The sequence below is a fragment of the Dermochelys coriacea genome, chromosome 2, assembly GCF_009764565.3.
Source record: "Dermochelys coriacea isolate rDerCor1 chromosome 2, rDerCor1.pri.v4, whole genome shotgun sequence".
Classification (NCBI taxonomy): domain Eukaryota; kingdom Metazoa; phylum Chordata; order Testudines; family Dermochelyidae; genus Dermochelys; species Dermochelys coriacea.
The window spans coordinates 179,071,332-179,091,000 of NC_050069.1; the positions used below are offsets into that span (position 1 = coordinate 179,071,332).

General features: G+C 40.3%; 1 protein-coding gene across 6 annotated transcripts in view; it reads left to right on the forward strand.

Moving 5' to 3' along the window:
• VPS41 (VPS41 subunit of HOPS complex) overlaps positions 1-19,669 on the forward strand; it is a 167,854-nt gene that overhangs the window by 132,474 nt on the left and 15,711 nt on the right. For all 6 annotated transcript variants that reach the window (XM_038388387.2, XM_038388388.2, XM_043508710.1 and 3 more), the window contains 3 exons: positions 4,596-4,650; positions 11,597-11,737; positions 13,416-13,552. In XM_038388387.2, the coding sequence (XP_038244315.1) occupies positions 4,596-4,650; positions 11,597-11,737; positions 13,416-13,552 (333 nt within the window). The remainder of the gene's footprint in view (positions 1-4,595; positions 4,651-11,596; positions 11,738-13,415; positions 13,553-19,669) is intronic.

The following is a 19,669-nucleotide window of genomic DNA, read 5'->3' on the forward strand; positions in this document are numbered from 1 at the left end:
TTGGCCCAAGGCGGGAAACCTTTGTCTCTCTCTGGGTTCCCACCCTTCCTTCTAAATGGAAAAGCACCAGGTTTAAGATGGATTCCAGTATCGTGTGACATGTTCACATGTCCTGTGAGACTTCATTACCCACTGGCTGGCGCACACATATACAGGAATACTTACAAGTAAAGAGAGCCATTTACAACCAGTTGTCCTAGTTAATGGGAGCCACCAAGATTCCAAGCCACCATTAATGGCCCACACTTCGCATAGTTACAATAGGACTTCAGAGTAATGCTTCATATTTCTAGCTTTAGATACAAGAATGATACATACATACAAATAGGATGAACATACTCAGTAGATTATAAGCTTTGTAATGATACCTTACAAGAGACCTTTTGCATGAATCATATTCCAGTTACATTATATTCACGCTCATTAGCATATTTCCATAAACATATGGAGTGTAACATCACAGTAATGATTAAATTATTTGTACATTTTTAAACAAAATATTTTTACGAGTTCTCCTTTCATTTAATTGACATTATAAACTCATAAGTCAGTGCTGTACTTGCTTTACTTTTTTTCACATTCCACATTGACAACCCTCTTTTCTTCCTTCACATCAGAGACTTGGGGAAATGTTCTCTCAGGGCCTGTTTTCGCTACTGGGGAGATGGACACTGTTGCAATCGATGCAACGAGTATCGATTTAACGGGTCTAATGAAGACCTGCTAAATAGACAGCAGAGCGCTCACCGGTCAACTCCGGAACTCCATCTCTCCGAGAAGAGTAAGGGAAGTCGACTGGAGAGCATCTCTTATCAACACAGCGCAGTGAAGACACCGGGGTAAGTCGACCTAAGCTACGTTGACTCCAGTTACATTATTCACATAGCTGGAGTAGTGTAACTCAGGTTGACTTACCCCGGTAGTGAAGACAAACCCTTACTGTAGCATCCCTGTAGAGTTGGTTTAAGTTGTTGTTACACAAAAATTGCCACATTAGGTTGTCTCAGACTTGTTTGTCAATCTAAAAGACTAATTACACTCACAATATGGTCTTCTGTCTGAGGGTCTTCAAGTGCCTTAGTATAAAAAATAAATTAAATTTAAATAATTTTTTTTAAAACCTAACTGTTCTTTTAGGTCTGTCACAGCCTGGTGCATTATTGCAAGAGTCCTGGATCTGTCTGTGAAGTTATATTTGATAGGTGCTGTAGTTCTTCAGTACTTCAGCATGAATTTTTAAGTGGGCTACAACTGAGCTTCCACTTGTATGCACACAAATCATTTTCATATGTGATTTTGTGTACCACCACAGATACAAATTACAGAGTTTACATTCATAGAATGTGCAAGACCCATTTGTGCTTCAGTTTTTGGGGGCAAATGACTTTTTTTTTTCATGTATATTCTGTCTTGTGTGCACTAGTGATGCTGCAGAAAAAAGGGTATACATATTTTGCAGGTGCACAACTGAAGCCATGTTGCTCTGCTTCTTGGCTTCAGGTGGAGCATAGTGTGATTTGGGAGGGTTGTGGAATGGGCAGTGCAAGAGTGGATTTTAAGTGTGAGAAAAGAAAAGAACACTGCATTAGAATGAAAGTCCCTTATATTCCACAGATCTTGTTTACATTTACTAAATACATTTTCAGCAAGAAAGTGGAGAGGGAAAAGCGCAAAATTGCCAAAGCAGTTTACAAATAACATTATTGAATTTACCATCACTCTCTAGCCCTTCACACTGCTAAGAAATAATGAGAGGAACAAAAATTTACAGTTTACCAATGTTTTCCACTCCAATTAACCAGATGTCCAGTATAAATTCTATAGACCCATATTATAGATGCATAAACCCACTCTCTCACTATCAATCAATGGTAAACTGGCCAGGAAGAAATTATTTTCTTTCTTAAAAATCTTTCTGAGAGGGGAAAACAGCACTATTATTGAAGTGCAATTTCACAGATGATATCATTTCAGAGTAGCAGCCGTGTTAGTCTGTATTCGCAAAAAGAAAAGGAGTACTTGTGGCACCTTAGAGACTAACAAATTTATTTGAGCATAAGCTTTCGTGAGCTACAGCTCACTTCATCGGATGCATTTGGTGGAAAAAACAGAGGGGAGATTTATATACACACACAGAGAACATGAAACAATGGGTTTATCATACACACTGTAAGGAGAGTGATCACTTAAGATAAGCCATCACCAGCAGCGGGGGGGGCGGGGGGGGGAAAGGAGGAAAACCTTTCATGGTGACAAGCAAGGTAGGCTATTTCCAACAGTTAACAAGAACATCTGAGGAACAGTGGGGGGTGGGATGGGGTGGGGGGGAGAAATAACTTGGGGAAATAGTTTTACTTTGTGTAATGACTCATCCATTCCCAGTCTCTATTCAAGCCTAAATTAATTGTATCCAGTTTGCAAATTAATTCCAATTCAGCAGTCTCTCGTTGGAGTCTGTTTTTGAAGCTTTTTTGTTGAAGGATAGCCACTCTTAGGTCTGTGATTGAGTGACCAGAGAGATTGAAGTGTTCTCCGACTGGTTTTTGAATGTTATAATTCTTGACGTCTGATTTGTGTCCATTCATTCTTCTACGTAAAAGAATGAATGGACACAAATCAGACATCAAGAATTATAACATTCAAAAGCCAGTCGGAGAACACTTCAATCTCTCTGGTCACTCGATCACAGACCTAAGAGTGGCTATCCTTCAACAAAAAAGCTTCAAAAACAGACTCCAACGAGAGACTGCTGAATTGGAATTAATTTGCAAACTGGATACAATTAATTTAGGCTTGAATAGAGACTGGGAATGGATGAGTCATTACATAAAGTAAAACTATTTCCCCAAGTTATTTCTCCCCCCCACCCCATCCCACCCCCCACTGTTCCTCAGATGTTCTTGTTAACTGTTGGAAATAGCCTACCTTGCTTGTCACCATGAAAGGTTTTCCTCCTTTCCCCCCCCCCGCCCCCCCCGCTGCTGGTGATGGCTTATCTTAAGTGATCACTCTCCTTACAGTGTGTATGATAAACCCATTGTTTCATGTTCTCTGTGTGTGTATATAAATCTCCCCTCTGTTTTTTCCACCAAATGCATCCGATGAAGTGAGCTGTAGCTCACGAAAGCTTATGCTCTAATAAATTTGTTAGTCTCTAAGGTGCCACAAGTACTCCTTTTCTTTTTACAGATGATATCTTATCTTTATACGAAACTGCAAGAGAAGAATTTATGTTCTCTGCTTCCCTCTACAGGGAGCATTATAGATGCAGTAATATTGAAGACCTGGCTATTTTTACTTTATACTTCCTTTCACAGTGGAAAAAGACTTGTCAGCTGTGGTTATACCCTTATTCACTTGTTTGTTTGGGTTTTTGTCTGTAGATAGTGTGGAAAACTTCTCAGCTTGACTTTGTGTGCGACAGGAGGTCCTTTTCTCTCTGTTCTGTGTTTCAATCCATACGGAGCTATGTGAGAAGGGGAGGGAGACTTAATCCACCCTTGTATCTGTCTTTAATCATGTATCATTCTTCTTTTGATCTCCATGAATCAAATTCCCTGCTGGTATAAATTGGCGTAGTTGCATTCGGATCAGCATTGCTGCACCGGGGTACCACTACAAAGATGTTGACTTTCATCCTCTGATCTTACTGATGTTTGAATGAACGCCTACTAATGTGTCTTCTAACCTTTGCCCTACTTTCCCTGCGTGGGTGGAAGAAAACCTCATTTTCAAAAACTTGACTCTTATTATAGCTTAGTCTGTTAATACGGATCACTTGATATGTTTCCTCTTTTGCCTTCTTCCTCATCCTTTTCCCTTGTACTATATGTAACTTCTTTAGAGTACCTGCAAATGTTTGTCTCTTCATTCTGCCTGCTGCAAGTTTCAGGGTGACTTTCTGCAGTTCAGGATGTGGAAGAGGAAGAGCTACTTTCTCTGTTAGTTGGCCAGGAGGAAGTCTACTGTGAATGGCCTCTGGCCAGAACCTTTCTTCCCAGTGGCCTGTAGTTCCCAAACTTGGAACATCGGTGGTCTGTGGAGAGTTTGCTGGTCATATGGTACAGGATCTCCTACTTGTGTCCAGATGCTAAATCACATAAAAACAGCTAAAATATTTTTATTATTACTTTTCCATGTAGGCCATTACTGTAGTTGCCTTTAGGATGTTATGTGATTGAAATGGAAGGGAAGAAAGTCTATGAGACAATCCCTCTACTAAAATGTGACCTATGCTATGGAAAAAAGTGAGAATCCCTCCTGTAATCTGTTGCATATGGTCCCTGCTTGTCCCAGGAATGTGAGCTCTGAGGATATTTGTTAGTGAGTCCTGGGTATAACCCAAACTGTAGCATTAAGAAACCTACCCCTTCCACCTTCAGATAAATGAAAACAAATCAGAGGGAAAGATGTGCCAAAAAGTCTTAATTAATTCTGAAGGCTCTGCCAAGCTATATTAATGGAGCTGTTCTCTTGTCCAGATGAGTAATGCATCTTTATAGAAAAGTATCTTTTGGGCTTTGTAACATTTGTTGATAATTAAATATTATGGCATGGCACCCCATATTCTTTTTTTTTCCCCTCTGAAAATTAAGGCTCTTGAGATCTGCCAACAGAGGAACTTTGTAGAAGAGATGGTCTATCTGCTGAGTAAGTAACTTTCATTGTAATAAATTGCAACATAATTTTAATCTTGTCATAAAGTTTGTGCTGTGAAAATATGCACAAAGCATTAAGTCCTGTCATTTTACACATTTCTTATCCCAGAAACAAAATTGGTATGTAGTCAATAAAACTATCTTACATATCTATTTGCTACAAGGGGACAGGCAGTTTTTGATTTAGTCCAAGGGGAGCACAGGATCGGGTCCTAACGGTAAATATAGCTGAACCATTAGATAGTAGCAACCAAAATATATTTAAATTCAACATCCTTGTAAGGGGGAAAATACCAAAGAAACCCACCACAGAAGCATTTAACTTCAAAAAGGGAAACTACACAAAAACGAGGAGGCCAGTTAAGCAGAAATTAAAAGAAACAGTCACGAAAATGAAATGTCTGCAAGATGGATAGAAACTATTTTAAAACACCATAAGAGGCTCAAACTAAATATATGCCCTAAATTTAATTTAAAAAAAAAAAGAGGACCAGAAAGAAATAGTGCCACCAAAGCTAAATAACAGAATAAAAGAGGCCATTCGAGGCAAAAAGGCATCCTTTAAAAATTGGAAGTCAAATCCTATGGAGGAAAATAGAAAGGACCATAAACTCTGGCAAGTCAAGTGTAAAAGTATAATGAGCCTGGCTAAAAAGGAATTTGAGGAGCAACTAACAAAAGATACAAAAACTAATAGCAAATTTATTTTTAAGTATATCAGAAGCAGGAAGCCTATGAAACGATCAGTGGGGCCACTTGATGATCAACGTGCTGAGGGAGCACTCAAGGAAGACAGCCTCATTGCAGAGAAGCTAAATGAATTATTCGCAACAGTTTTCACTGCAGAGGATGAGGGAGATTCCCACACCTGAGCCATCCTTTTTAGCTTTTTAGAATAAATCTGAGGAATCATGCCAGATTGAAGTGTCAGTGGAGGAGGTTGTGGAACAAATTGATTAAATTTAAACAGTAATAAGTCATCGGGACCAGATGGTATTCACCCAAGAGTTCAGAAAAAACTCAGATATGAAATTGCAGAGCTAATAGCTGTGGTATGTAACCTCTCACTTAAATCAACCTTGTACCAGAGGACTGGAGGATAGCTAATGTAACATTGATTTTTAAAAAGGCTCCAGAGGTAATCCTGGCAATTATAGGCCAGTTAGCCTAACTTCAATACCAGGAAAGTTGTTTGAAACTACAGTAAAGAACAGAATTATCAGACGCATAGAGGAACATAATATGTCAGGGAAGAGTTAATGCAGCTTTTGCAAAGGGAAGTCATGCTTCACCAATCTATTAAAATTCTTTGAGGGGGTCAACAAACATGGACAAAGGTGATCCAGTGGATATAGTGTACATTTTTAGAATGCCTTTGACAAGGTCACACACCAAAGGCTCCTAAGCAAATTAAGGATTTGTGGGATAAGAGGAAAGGTCTCTCGTGGATCAATAGCTTGTTAAAAGATAGGAAACAAGGGTTAGGAATAAATAGTCAGTTTTCACAAAGGAGAGAGGTAAATAGTGAGGTGTCCCATCCCATCCCCCCACCCACCCACTAAGACCTGTGCTGTTCAACATATTCATAAATGATTTGGAAAACAGGGTGAACAGTAAGATGGCAGTTTGCACATGATAGAAATTACTCAAGATAGTACCAAAGCAGACTGTGAAGAGTTGCAAAGAAATCTCACAAAACTGGGTGACTGGGCAACAAAGTGGCAGATGAAATTCAGTGTTGATACGGGCAAAGTAATGCACATTGGAGAATATAATTCCAACTATACTTACAAAAAGATGGGGTCTAAGTTAGCTGTTACCACTCAAGAAAGAGATCTTGGAGTCATCATGGATAGTTCTCTGAAAACATCCGCTCAAGGTGCAGTGGCAGTTAAAGCTAACAGAATGTTAGGAGCCCTTAGGAAGGGTATAAATAGGACAGTAAATATCATAATACCATTATATAAATCTGTGGCAAACCCCATCTTAAAAACTACGTGCAGTTCTTGTTGTCCCATCTCAAAATAGATATATTAAAGTTAGAAAAGATACGGAGAATGGCAACAAAGATGATTAGGGATATGGAGCAGCTTCCATATGAGCAGAGAGTAAAAAGACTGGGACTGTTCATCTTCAAAAAGAGATGACTAAGGGGGGATATGATAGAGCAGTGATTCTCAACTGGGGCTCCACAAGCCCTTTCAAGGGGTCCGCGGAGCCCCGCGGCTGAAACCCGGTTCCCCCGATCCCCAGCACTGAAGCTGGGAACGACGCGTGGCTGAAGCCAGCTGGGCTCTCCCTGTCAGCCAGAAGCCGCATGGGGCTGAAGCTGGCACCCTCCTTTCCCCCACCCCCAGCCGGGAGCAGCACGGGACTGAAGCTGACATCCCGTGACATTCCCCTCTGGTGTTATCTGGACCGGTGATCTGCTAGGTCACTCCAATCCTTTACTCTGAGAGCCAGCATTACCCTGCTCTGCTGTGAGAACCCCCACTCCTGGTTGTTCACACACAGCCTCTAGCATGTAAATTGCTCCTTGGATTGTGCAACCGAATGACACTAGCCAATATCTCCAGTCCCAGACACAGCCCTAGGAACCTCTGTCTTGCCGTGTCCAGTTATGCCCACTGGATGCTGTAAGCCTATATGAGTTCATCAATTTAACAAAGAAATTGATACGTACCTGGCTTGTATCCCAAGGGGAGTCTCTGACATGCTTCAAACCAAACGCACTGCTTCAGGTAGAATGAATAAACAGGTTTATTAACTATAAAGATAAATTTTAAGTGATTATAAGTCAAAGCATAACAAGTCAGATTTGGTCAAATGAAATAAAAGCAAAACACATTCCAAGCTGATCTTAACACTTTTAATGCCCTTACAAACTTAGAGGCTTCTCACCACAGGCTGGCTGGTTGCTCTTCAGCCAGGCTCTCTCCTTTGATCAGTGCTTCAGTCACTTGGTGTGGTGTCTGTAGATGTAGGTGAAAGAGAGAGGAAGAGCATGGCAAACATCTCTCCCTTTTATCATGTCCTTTCTTCCCTCTTGGCTTTGTCTCTCCACACCCCTTCAGAGTCAGGTGAACATTGGTCAGTTTGGGACTGCAATGAGGTAAAGGAAGAGGGGTGACTCACTCAAGAGTCCAACAGATCCTTTGTTATTGCCTAGGCCATTGTCCTTTGTTCCTGTGAGGCTGGGCTGGGTTTGTCCCATACATGCCCTGATGAGGTGTGAACTGCCCCTCTGCTTTTGGAGAGTTTTTGCCTGGGCTTGCTTTAAGCCACAAGAGTACATTTTCAGCCTCGTAACTATACACATGAAATTACAACTTATAACATTACTATTACATTACTTTAACAACAGTTGCTATAACATCACTATAGCAATGCTTGGTGCATCATGAGCCTTCTGAAGACACCTGACATGACACACTTTACATTGGATATCACACAGTCATTTTACAAGGATGAACGTGGGGGTGCTGGGTGTTCCCCTGAGGTACAGATTATCACAGCCTCCCCCCACCCCCGGCCTCAGCCAGTGTGCCCCCTGTCCTCAGCCAGTAGTGGCGCAGGGCTGAAGCCAGCAGCCCCTGCTCTCCCCCCCGCCAGAAGCAGCATGGGGCTGAAGCCAGGAACCCCAGCATGCCCCCCCACGCCCGCTGAAGTTGGGAGCCGTACTGGGAGTCCCCGTTCTCCCCCCCCCCCCGACCCTAAACCCCCAACTGCTAGAAACTGGGAAAGTTGATAGACCACTTGATAACTGCTCTGTTCTGTTCATTCCTTCTGAAGCATCTGGCACTGGCCACTGTTGAAAGGATACTGAACTATATGGGCTGTTTATCTAACCCAGTATGGCCCTTCTTATGGTTTAAGAAAACACTTGATTATTTATTGTGTATCTTTATATCAAGAAATGAATGCCTGCTTTTAAAAATTATCTATATTTTAAAAATATATAAAATGAGGGCTGTCAAGTGACTAACAAAATTAATCGTTATTAATAACACAATTAAAAAATTAATCCCAATTAATTGCACTGTTAATAATAGAATACAATTTATTTAAATATTTTTGATGTTTTCTACATTTCAAATATATTGATTTCAATTACAATACAGAATACAAAGTGTACAGTGCTCACTTTATATTTATTTTTGATTACAAGTATTTGCACTGTAAAAAAACAAAAGAAATAGTATTTTACAATTCACCTAATACAAGTACTGTAGTGCAATCTCTTTAGCATTGAAGTTGAACTTGCAAATGTAGAATTATATACCAAAAAACTGCATTCAAAAATTAAACCAATGTAAAATTTTAGAGCCTGCCAATCCGCTCAGTCTTACTACTTGTTCAGCCAATCACTCAAACAAACAAGTTTTGTTTACATTTGCAGGATATAATGCTGACTGCTACTTGTTTACAATGTCAACTGAAAGTGAGAACAGATGTTCTCATGGCACTGTTATAGCCAGTGTTGCAAAATATTTACATGCCAGATGCACTAAAGATTCATATGTCCCTTCATGCTTCAACCACTGTTCCAGGGAACATGCGTCCATGCTGATGGCTGGTTCTACTCAGTAACAATCCAAAACAGTTTTTGGTGGTTCGGGTTCTGTAGTTTCCACATTGGAGTGTTGTTCTTTTAAGACTTCTGAAAGAATGCTCCACACCTCGTCCCTCTCAGATTTTGTAAGGTACTTCAGATTCTTAAACCTTGGGTCGAGTGCTGTAGATATCTTTAGGAATCTCACATTGGTACCTTTTTTGCGTTTTGTCAAATCTGCAGTGAAAGTGTTCTTAATACGAACAAAATGTGCTGGGTCATCATCTGAGACTCATATAACATGAAATATATGGGAGAATGCGGGTAAAACAGAGCAGAAGACATTCAATTCTCCCCCAAGGAGTTCAGTCTCAAATTTAATTAACCCATTATTTATTTAAGGAGCATAATCAGTATGGAAGCATGTCCTTTGGAATGATGGCCAAAGCATGAAGGGGTATACAAATGTTTAGCATATCTGGCACATAAATACCTTGCAAAAGTGCTATGCAAATGCCTGTTCTCACTTTCTGGTGACATTGTAAATAAGAAGAGGACAGCAGTATCTCCTGTAAATGAAAACAAACTTGTTTGTCTTAGCGATTGGCTGAACAAGAAGTAGGACTGAGTGGACTTGTAGGCTCTGAAATTTTACATTGTTTTGTTTTTGAGTGCAGTTATGTAACAAAAAAATCTACATTTGTAAGTTGCACTTTCACGACAGAGATTGCAATACAGTAGTTGTAAGAGGTGAATTGAAAAATACTATTTCTTTATCATTTTTACAGTGCAAATATTTGTAATTAAAAATAATATACACTTTGATTTCAGTTACAACACAGAATACAATATATATGAAAATGGAGAAAAATATCCAAAATATTTAATACATTTCAATTGATATTCTATTATTTAACAGTACAATTAAAACTGTGATTAATCGCAATTAATTTTTTTTGTTAATCGCGTGAGTTAACTGCGATTAATAGACAGCCCTATATAAAATATAATATAAAATAAGAGAAGGTCCAGGAAAAGAGAAGTTCTGTCTGATTTTTTTTTTTTTCCCCCAAACTCCTTCCAATTTTGCTTAGTTTTGGAATTTCAAAATCTCCCTGTCCTAAAAAAAAAAAAAAACAAAAACAAAAAAAAAACAAAAAACCTGGCCTTTTTTTTTTTTTTTTTTTTTGGTTTTATATATTTAAGTACTCTATGTGTAATGTAATTCTCTCAGCACAGTAGGGAACCCTCTTCAGGATGAGAGGAATTGTAACATACAGCCCTGGAGTCTGTGTGTATTAAAGCTGTGGTGGGCAGAACTGACAATAGAACAGGAAATTTACCTAATGGGTCTCATTTAATATGAAAAATGTTCTGTATGTATGTTGGAAGTTAGGAGACATTCTTGCTTTCAGAAAAGAACTAATAGGTTTAATCAATACAAGAGATGGTGCAGTCCACTGTAATCCAAGTATTTTATAGTCATTACAGTTTAGTGTTGTTTAGTTTATCTGAATTTCTTAATTCTTAAAAATTCTGAATTCTTAATTTCTTTTTTCAAGAAGGGAGAAGCAATGGAAAAGGATGGAGAGTGGGAATGGGGGAAGGCTATATGATGTCCCTTAAGAGCAGAAACATGTAGTGCAAGCCCTATGTAAATTGTTGCCCCGTTAAGCTCACTAGTAGACAGCAACAGTGTTCAGTGAAATTAAAGTAGATAATTTCAGCCATGGTAAATCTGTAATAACGTGTGGGTTTAAAAAAAACAGATCATCGTTCACAGACCTTTCACCATTCTTGTTAACTATAGACACTGAAGGTCCAATTTTCAGAAGGGGTGAGTACCCAGAACTCCCTGTGAAATCACGGGGGAAGAAGGGGGCCAATGAATGTTCAGCATCTTTGGAAGATCAGGTCCATTTAAAGAGAGAGAGAGAGAGAGAGTGTGTGTGTGTGTGTGTGTGTGTGTGTGTGTGTGTGTATAAAACAAAATTAGACTTACTCTGCCTCAGATGTACCTGCCATGCAGGAGAGAGAGAATTAACATCACTTTGCTTAACCAGCCTCTGTGTAGTTACAACAAAATTTTAAGGCCCCGATTCATCAAAGCACTCAAGCATGTGCCACAATCCTATTTACTGTAATGGGACTTGAGCAGAGGCTTTAATTAAGCACATGCTTAAATACATTCTTGAATAATGAGGGACTTGAGTATGTGGTTAAAGTGAGCCCACGCTTAAGTGCTTGGCTGAATTGGGATCTAAGACGTTACCCTTTTGTTCATGAACCAGGAACTGTATAAACAGTACAGATGCTTATCACAGGGTGCTTTCTGCACATTTTTCTTTTGTGTTTTTATAACTCCCATATTCCTTTTTTCTTCTAGGCAGAATGGGGAATAGCCGTAGTGCATTGAAGATGATAATGGAAGAATTGAATGATGTAGATAAGGCTATTGAATTTGCCAAAGAACAAGATGATGGAGAACTATGGGAAGACCTCATTTTATATTCTATCGACAAACCACGTAAGCAGAATAAGCTCCAGGCAGCTTTGTATATATGTTTGGTGAAATACAGTAAGCTTGCAGGAGGGGACATTAAATTATCCACATGCATGGCAAAAAGAATATGTTCAGATTCTTTTTGGAGCCATGCCAGATTACCTAGTGCAAGAGGTTGTATTGCAATGTAATCATTTTTAATATTGGTGTGCTGAGGAAAAAATCCTCTCATATTACAGTATCTGGAGGTGAGAAAGGGCAAGTATTTAAACATCTATTGCCATCCTACAACATTTAGTAAATGTGTTGTTACCTACAGAAATTCATGAAATATTATATTTCTTTTATGTTGGTTTGAACTGAGAGTATAGTTTTGTTATATATAAATTGATCTTCAGGCTACAAAGACAGAAAAATTGAGCTATTGTAGAAGTTTTTGTATAGTGTGTGTGTCATTTTGCAAATTTCTGAAAATAAAGATCAGCTTAGATCTTTCTGCCCTTTCGCCAGATTAAATGTGTTGAATTCTTTACTTTTTCTGGTGAAAACAAAAGATCTTTTAATATTATTGTGTGGGCTCTTTTTTCCCATTTGCCCTAGTCTGAGCATCTGCTCTGGGTTTACAGCTCAGCTAAGTTGCGGCCAGAATGTCAACACGATATCATTTTTTTTATTAGAGAGCAGATTCAGGAGAGAATATATCATGGGGAATTTAAATCACTTGGAAAATCTTTAAAGCTACCTACAATATATGGCTGTGTCCTCTTCTGGAATTTTTAAAGCCAAGGCTATAAAGCTATCTTGATTAGGCACCCCTTTTCCTAGGTACCGAATGGCTCATGAGATTACTATTGCGATACAGAGCTTTTCACCACTTGGCCACTAATTCAGACTAGTACCAGGTAACCAGAAGTCATTACCATTTCTTAACCTGCAAGAGATGAGATTCGTGTTCTCAAGTCCAGTGCTTGATGGGCAGAAAACCATCAAGTATGTTACTAATTAGCACCATTACTGAGGAGAGAAGTTTTTTTTAAAGATTAAATGTTCAGGATTTAAACACCTGAATTCTACCAGCCCCCTTTGCTTGTGTATGCAGCCACTCAAGTGGACCTGCACAATTCCTTGGCAGAGGGAAGATGCTAGATCTTGAGTTGCTCTCCTTCCCAGAGCTCCATCTGGGCAGCTGATTGGCCAAAGGGTGAAGGGGAGCGGAGCAAAAGGCCCTCCTCAGCACTGCATGAAACAGCATTTCACTCCTGTGGGAAAAGCCTACTTAAGGTTCAGAGAAGTGCTTGAAAAATATTTAATTCTTTATCCCGTGCTTCCAAAGTAATCATGCATTGAAATTAACCTTCTGGTTCAATGTGTTCAAGTGCCAAAAACATTCAGCCATGGGCACACTATAATTTCAAATCTGCATGTTATTTTTGTTTTCTTTTGAAGACTTGGCCCCTTAAGTACTCTCGGTTTCCTTTTCAGAGGCTTAAAGACTTTTGTTAGTCAGCCAATCACAGTATGTCCTCTTTCCTGCTCAAGAGAGATGTATGCAAGAAATATATGAATGTGACTTAACATTGCCTTTTAAGGAAAGAGCTGTCATAAAATTAGCAGAAGGCTATTGGCTGTTATCACAGCACTCTAGTATTGGGTGTCTTATTGGGACTTCATCTTACAACTTTTTTACACCTTTTTTATACAGCTTTTATTACTGGTTTGTTAAACAACATTGGTACCCATGTTGACCCCATTCTTCTGATTCACCGCATTAAGGAAGGCATGGAGATTCCTAATCTGAGAGATTCACTGGTGAAAATTCTCCAGGATTACAATTTGCAGGTAAATGCAGCTCACGTTCTCTCTTTATCTCTTCTTCTGTGGTATTCCGCCTCAGAGGAACTGAAAAACCACTTTGTCATTCAACAGCTGGAGATGGCCACAGACTAAATCAGACAATCACAACTTCTTATATCGAGATGCTTGGGTTGTGGCACTGCATTATTTTGACTCAGGCTATGTCTACACTATGAGCTAGGGGTGTGATTCTCCTGCTCATGTACACATACGCTTGCTCTCATTGAGCTAGTGTGAGTATAAATAGCAGCGTAGCCACAGTCGCACTGGCAGAAAGGAACAGTGGCATGGCTGGGCCATGCCTAGTAGAAACCCATTGGTTCCAAGAGGGTTTCTATGTACTCTGCAGGGCTCAGTCATCCCTCCATTGCTGTCACCCATGTTACCGCAGGTATGTTGCTATCGAATATGTGTACAGAAGCAGCGGAATCATACCCCTAGCTCATAGCACAGACATAGTCAATGTCACCATGTATTGATACAAAATCTTGACAAAAAATATTAGAAGCAGAATTGGAGGGGGGCTTTGGACTATTTTATACAATTCTATCTTCCATTACATCATGTCTGGGGACTCCTCTGGGACCAGCAATTTTTTTGCTCTGTCCAAGACAAGGTGGATCATGAGGACCGTCAGTGAGACCTGTGCTAGATTCTAATGCTACCCATTAAGTATCACATGCTAAATAAAAGGAAGCGAATTTTGCAAACCAAGTCAGTTTCCCTCAGTGACTTGCATCATGCACATTATTTTGTGGACAAGGAAATTCTCATTGTGGGATACGGAAATTCAGGTACACCCACCAAAATATTTGCCCACACGTTCAGAAGTAACCGTTTGATTGATTTGATTGCTGTTTACAATAGCCAAAAAAGGTACCCGAGAAATTGTTTAAAATAACAATGTAACAAAAGTAAAGTCCTAGAAATACTGTGTCCCAAACATAACCCAGTAGCTGGATTATACCAACATTCTGCCACTCAAACCATCACTCCCATCCTCCTTTGCCCTCTGAGGACATGTGGGCAGAAAGATGGGCCCTATAAGGTGCCATGAAGGTCATCAGTCCCTGTTTATTTGAGTCCAAGGTTAGAGGCTTGTTCCGCAGGCCTGTCAAGAAGTTTTACCACCAGACCCTTGTCTGATATATCAAAAGGGGATCCAGCTTGGTTATTTCTGCTGACTGCAGACTGTGGTAAAACGGCATAGGGAGAGGTGCCTTTCAAGTAGGCAGGTTCTAAGTCTTTGAAAGCTCCTCCTTGTTTACCATATACATTTTAGATAATGATTTTCAAAAATTAAGGGAGCTTTTTAAGCAGTGAATTCTCTCTGCTTTTAGTTGCACTAAAATGAAATGAAATGAAAGTGATTACAGCATATGTTTGTATATTTAATTATATAGTCACTTTTATGATCTGTAGTGATTTGCACTGATTTCAGCGGATATAATTAATTTTTAAGTAAATAGCTTCTAAATACTACACTAGATGCAACATTCATGTATCAGATTTCAGAGTAGCAGCTGTGTTAGTCTGTATCCGCAAAAAGAAAAGGAGGACTTGTGACACCTTAGAGACTAACAAATTTATTTGAGCATAAGCTTTCATGAGCTACAGCTCACTTCATCGGATGCATGCAGTGGAAAATACAGTGGGGAAATTTATATACACAGAGAACATGAAACAATGGGTGTTACCATACACACTGTAAGGAGAGTGATCAGGTAAGGTGAGCTATTACCAGTAGGAGAGTGGGGGGGAAAAACCTTTTGTAGTGATAATCAAGGTGGGCCATTTCCAGCAGTTGACAAGAATGTCTGAGGAACAGCTGGTGGGGGGGGGGGAATAAACATGGGGAAATAGTTTTACTTTGTGTAATGACACATCCACTCCCAGTCTTTATTTAAGTTATTCAGCCTAAGTTAATTGTATCCAGTTTGCAAATGAATTCCAGTTCAGCAGTCTCTCATTGGAGTCTGTTTTTGAAGTTTTTTTTTGTTGAAGAATTACCACATTTAGGTCTGTAATTGAGTGACCAGAGAGATTGAAGTGTGCTCCGACTGGTTTTTGAATGTTCTAATTCTTGACGTTTGATTTGTGTCCATTTATTCTTTTACATAGAGACTGTCCAGTTTGGACAGTGTACATGGCAGAGGGGCATTGCTGGCACATGATAGCATATATCACGTTGGTAGATGTGCAGGTGAAAGAGCCTCTGATAGTGTGGCTGATGTGGCCCTACGATGGTGTCCCCTGAATAGATATGTGGACACAGTGGCAACAGGCTTTGTTGCAAGGATAGATTCGTGGGTTAGTGTTTTTGGTGTGTGGTTGCCGGTGAGTATTTGCTTCAGGTTGGGGGGCGTCTGTAAACAAGGATTGGCCTGTCTCCCAAGATCTGTGAGAGTAATGGGTCGTCCTTCAGGATAGGTTGTAGAATATGCAAATGGATATCTAAAATAATCTATTAGCCTTTGTCAAGGTTCCTTCCCCACTCTGAACTCTAGGGTACAGATATGGGGACCTGCATGAAAAACCCCTAAGCTTATTTTTACCAGCTTAGGTTAAAACTTCCCCAAGGTACAAACTATTTTACCTTTTGCCCTTGGACTTTATTGCTGCCACTACCAAGCGCCTAACAAATATATAACAGGGAAAGAGCTCACTTGGAAAGGTCTTCCCCCACAAAAAAAAATCCTCCCAAACCCTACACCCCCTTTCCTGGGGAAGGTTTGATAAAAATCCTCACCAATTTGCATAGGTGAACACAGACCCAAACCCTTGGATCTTAAGAACAATGAAAAAGCAATCAGGTTCTTAAAAGAAGAATTTTAATTGAAGAAAAAGTGAAAGAATCACCTCTGTAAAATCAGGATGGTAAATACCTTACAGGGTAATCAGATTCAAAACATAGAGAATCCCTCTAGGCAAAACCTTAAGTTACAAAAAGACACACAAACAGGAATTAACATTCCATTCAGCACAACTTATTTTATCAGCCATTTAAACAAAACAGAATCTAACGCATATCTAACTAGATTGCTTATTAGCCCTTTACAGGAGTTGTAACCTGCATTCCTGCTCTGGTCCGGGCAAAAACAACACACAGATAGAGAGAACCTTTGTTTTTCCCCCCCTCCAGCTTTGAAAGTATCTTATCTCCTCATTGGTCATTGTGGTCAGGTGCCAGCAAAGTTATCCTAGCTTCTTAACCCTTTACAGGTGAAAGGGTTTTTTCCTCTGGCCAGGAGGGATTTAAAGGTGTTTACCCTTCCCTTTATATTTATGACAGCCTTGAAATGCTTTGTGGTTTTTAAGTGATTTCATTTTGAATAGATCCAGGTAGCTCTAGGACTAAAATATATATCTTATAGAGCAGTGGCTCTCAACCAGAGGTCTGAGGCCCCCTGGGCGGGAAGTGAGCAGGTTTTAGGGAGGCCACCAAGCAGGGCCAGCATTAGACTCACTGGGATCCAGGGTAATGCGTGAGTAATGAGTGAATTTCCTGCATTTGTGGGTGTGCATTTGTTTTAAGCATAAAATGTCAATCTTTATTCTTTTAGATTTCCCTACCAGCTCTGATACAAACCCACACAATCTTTTGAAATTAGGGGATAGCTAGGTGTTCTAATCCATCAGTTTCTGCTGACAAAAAGTGCATCTCCAACTTTGATAATGAGTTAGAGGGCCAAAATTGGTCCCATTTCCCCCAAAGCTCTTATGGCAACCAAGCTATCCGATAGTTTTCTGTTCTGAACTGCCTAAAGCATGAGAGATATAAGTCTCACTCCCTCTGTCATCTGATGAGGAAAGGCAATGTTTCAAGTCCTCACTAGTGGCTACTGCAAGCTCAGTGCTAGGGCTTCAGCCCTTCAAACATCATCCATGGATCAGGGGGGAAATGTACACACCACCTGGAGCTAAAGAAAAAGCAAAGCTCCAGTGTGGGTGTTCAAAGACATTTGTCGAGAGTAAAAGCTAAGGCTGAATGGGTTTGCTTACAGAGAGTCATCAAGTCGTGTACGAAAGATAAGGAATTGTGATGATCGACTCACTTCAGCCATTTTAGAACAGGTTGCTGCAGTCACCATCTCCTCACCCTGCTTTCAACTTTACAATGTCTTCCAGAGAAGGTGGCACCAGTTTGTTCAGTAAAATGAATCAGGATGGCAGCATCGTCCAGAGTCTGCTGGATCAATTGCCTCCATGGGAAGATCATTTCAAGATGCTTCTTAGTTGTCCGCTACTTGCAGTCCCTCTTCCACTTATGGGGCAGGAAGTTCCGTAGAGCCACCTACTTCAACCAAAAAGAGATCTAGATCTCAGTCCATAAATTGAAATCTGGGAAGACACCAAGAGTTTGTAGCATTACTCTTAAGTATGTGAAGACAGGTGACAGTATTGTGCTGTAACTGCAAAGACTCTCCCAGACCACCACACATACTAATATCATCCCCAGTGACTGGAAGAAGGGGGATTATTCTACCTCTGTTCAAAAAGCGTGCTGAGGCTGCATGTAGCAGCTGTAGAAGTATTGCGCTATTGTCAGTTCCAGGGAGAGTCTTCGCTTCCATGTTAATGTATTGAATCAACAATGCACTTGGTGTCAAAGTCCACGATACTCAGTGTGTCTGTAGATCTGGTTGTTCCACTGTCAACCAGATTGTTACCTTAAGGCATCATTTTGAGAAGATAGCTGCATTTAATAAGTCATGCACAACGTTATTTACATAGATATCCTTCAGGCCTTTGTTTCAGTGCATTGAGCAAGCTTGTGGGATCTGAAGAGACATCTCAGCATCCCTAGGAAGATAGTGTCATTGATAGACAAGCTCTACAGTGAAACAGGAAGCTGCGTTCGAGTCAGTGGCAGATACATGGCATGATTGCCTGTTTGCACGAGAGGCTGTTAATGCTATATTCCATCACCATTGTTGTTTGGTATCAGCATTGATTGATTGATGGATAAGCTTGAGGAGGCAGCTGTTGGTGGCATTGAACTGGAAACCATTCTGCTTTGGGATCTCGAATACATCAATGACAGACTCATTGGCGCAGTTTGGTGAATTGCCACAACTGATGGCTGATCCAGTCAGGCAAGAAGCGGCATGCATGGGTCTGGTTGTTAATCCAGATAAAACTACATTTCTGGCCACTATCACCAGACTTAGCTTCCAGATTACAACCATTATTAACCTGCCTGGATAGGAAATGGAGTAGGTGGCAACTGTCAAATATTTGGGCAGTACCCTAGACAGTACTGGAGGGTGTTCAAAAGATGTGGATGCTTATATAGCAACAACTGCTGCCATGTTTCAGGCCTTTCAGCAACCTGTGTGAGGAACATTGTGACATTGCTTGTTGCAACCTGCAGATCCTATACCAACTCTGTGGTGTGGAAGTGAGATGTGGGCACTGATCAAGGCTGAAGAACACCATATTGACGTTTGTTCTTGTTGTGTCAGTCAGCTGCCCCATATGAAGTGGCAGGACAAGATAAAGAAAAGCCCACATCCAAAGCCAAACCCAGGAACTGTTTTCATCATCATTTTCTTGGTATGGACATATTATAAGAATGGAATACCAATGAATTCCAAGTTCTGTGTACCGAGGAATGCCACTACGCAGCTGGCAAGCCGTGGGCACCAAAAGCATCAGTGGCACAACAAAACTGTCAGTGACTGACATAAATGGAATATAAATCAGCCCACCTGAAGTACCTTGCCAGAGATCAGTACAGGCAGCGCTCAATTTGTAAGAGACCACACATATTTGGGATCTTAGCATAAGTGCTAAGAATCAGGTTTGACCAGATTTGTTTGTTTGGAAATACAGATTCACATCTTAACATGATCAGCTCAGCCCTTCGTGCTTAAATGATGAAGTAGATTAGTTGAATGCCATGCAGTTCACTGTGTGGCAGTCAAGAACACAGCTAAGGGGACCAGCATCTTTATACTACACCATTATTTGGTGGGGGTGGTAGAATGAGTAGTAATTTTTTTGGTAGTCTTCTTCATGGATAACTAAGGTTTGTGTTACCTGTAGGTGTGACTGTCTGGCGTGTGTGTCTATGTGCGCACACATGCTAAAAGACATGGC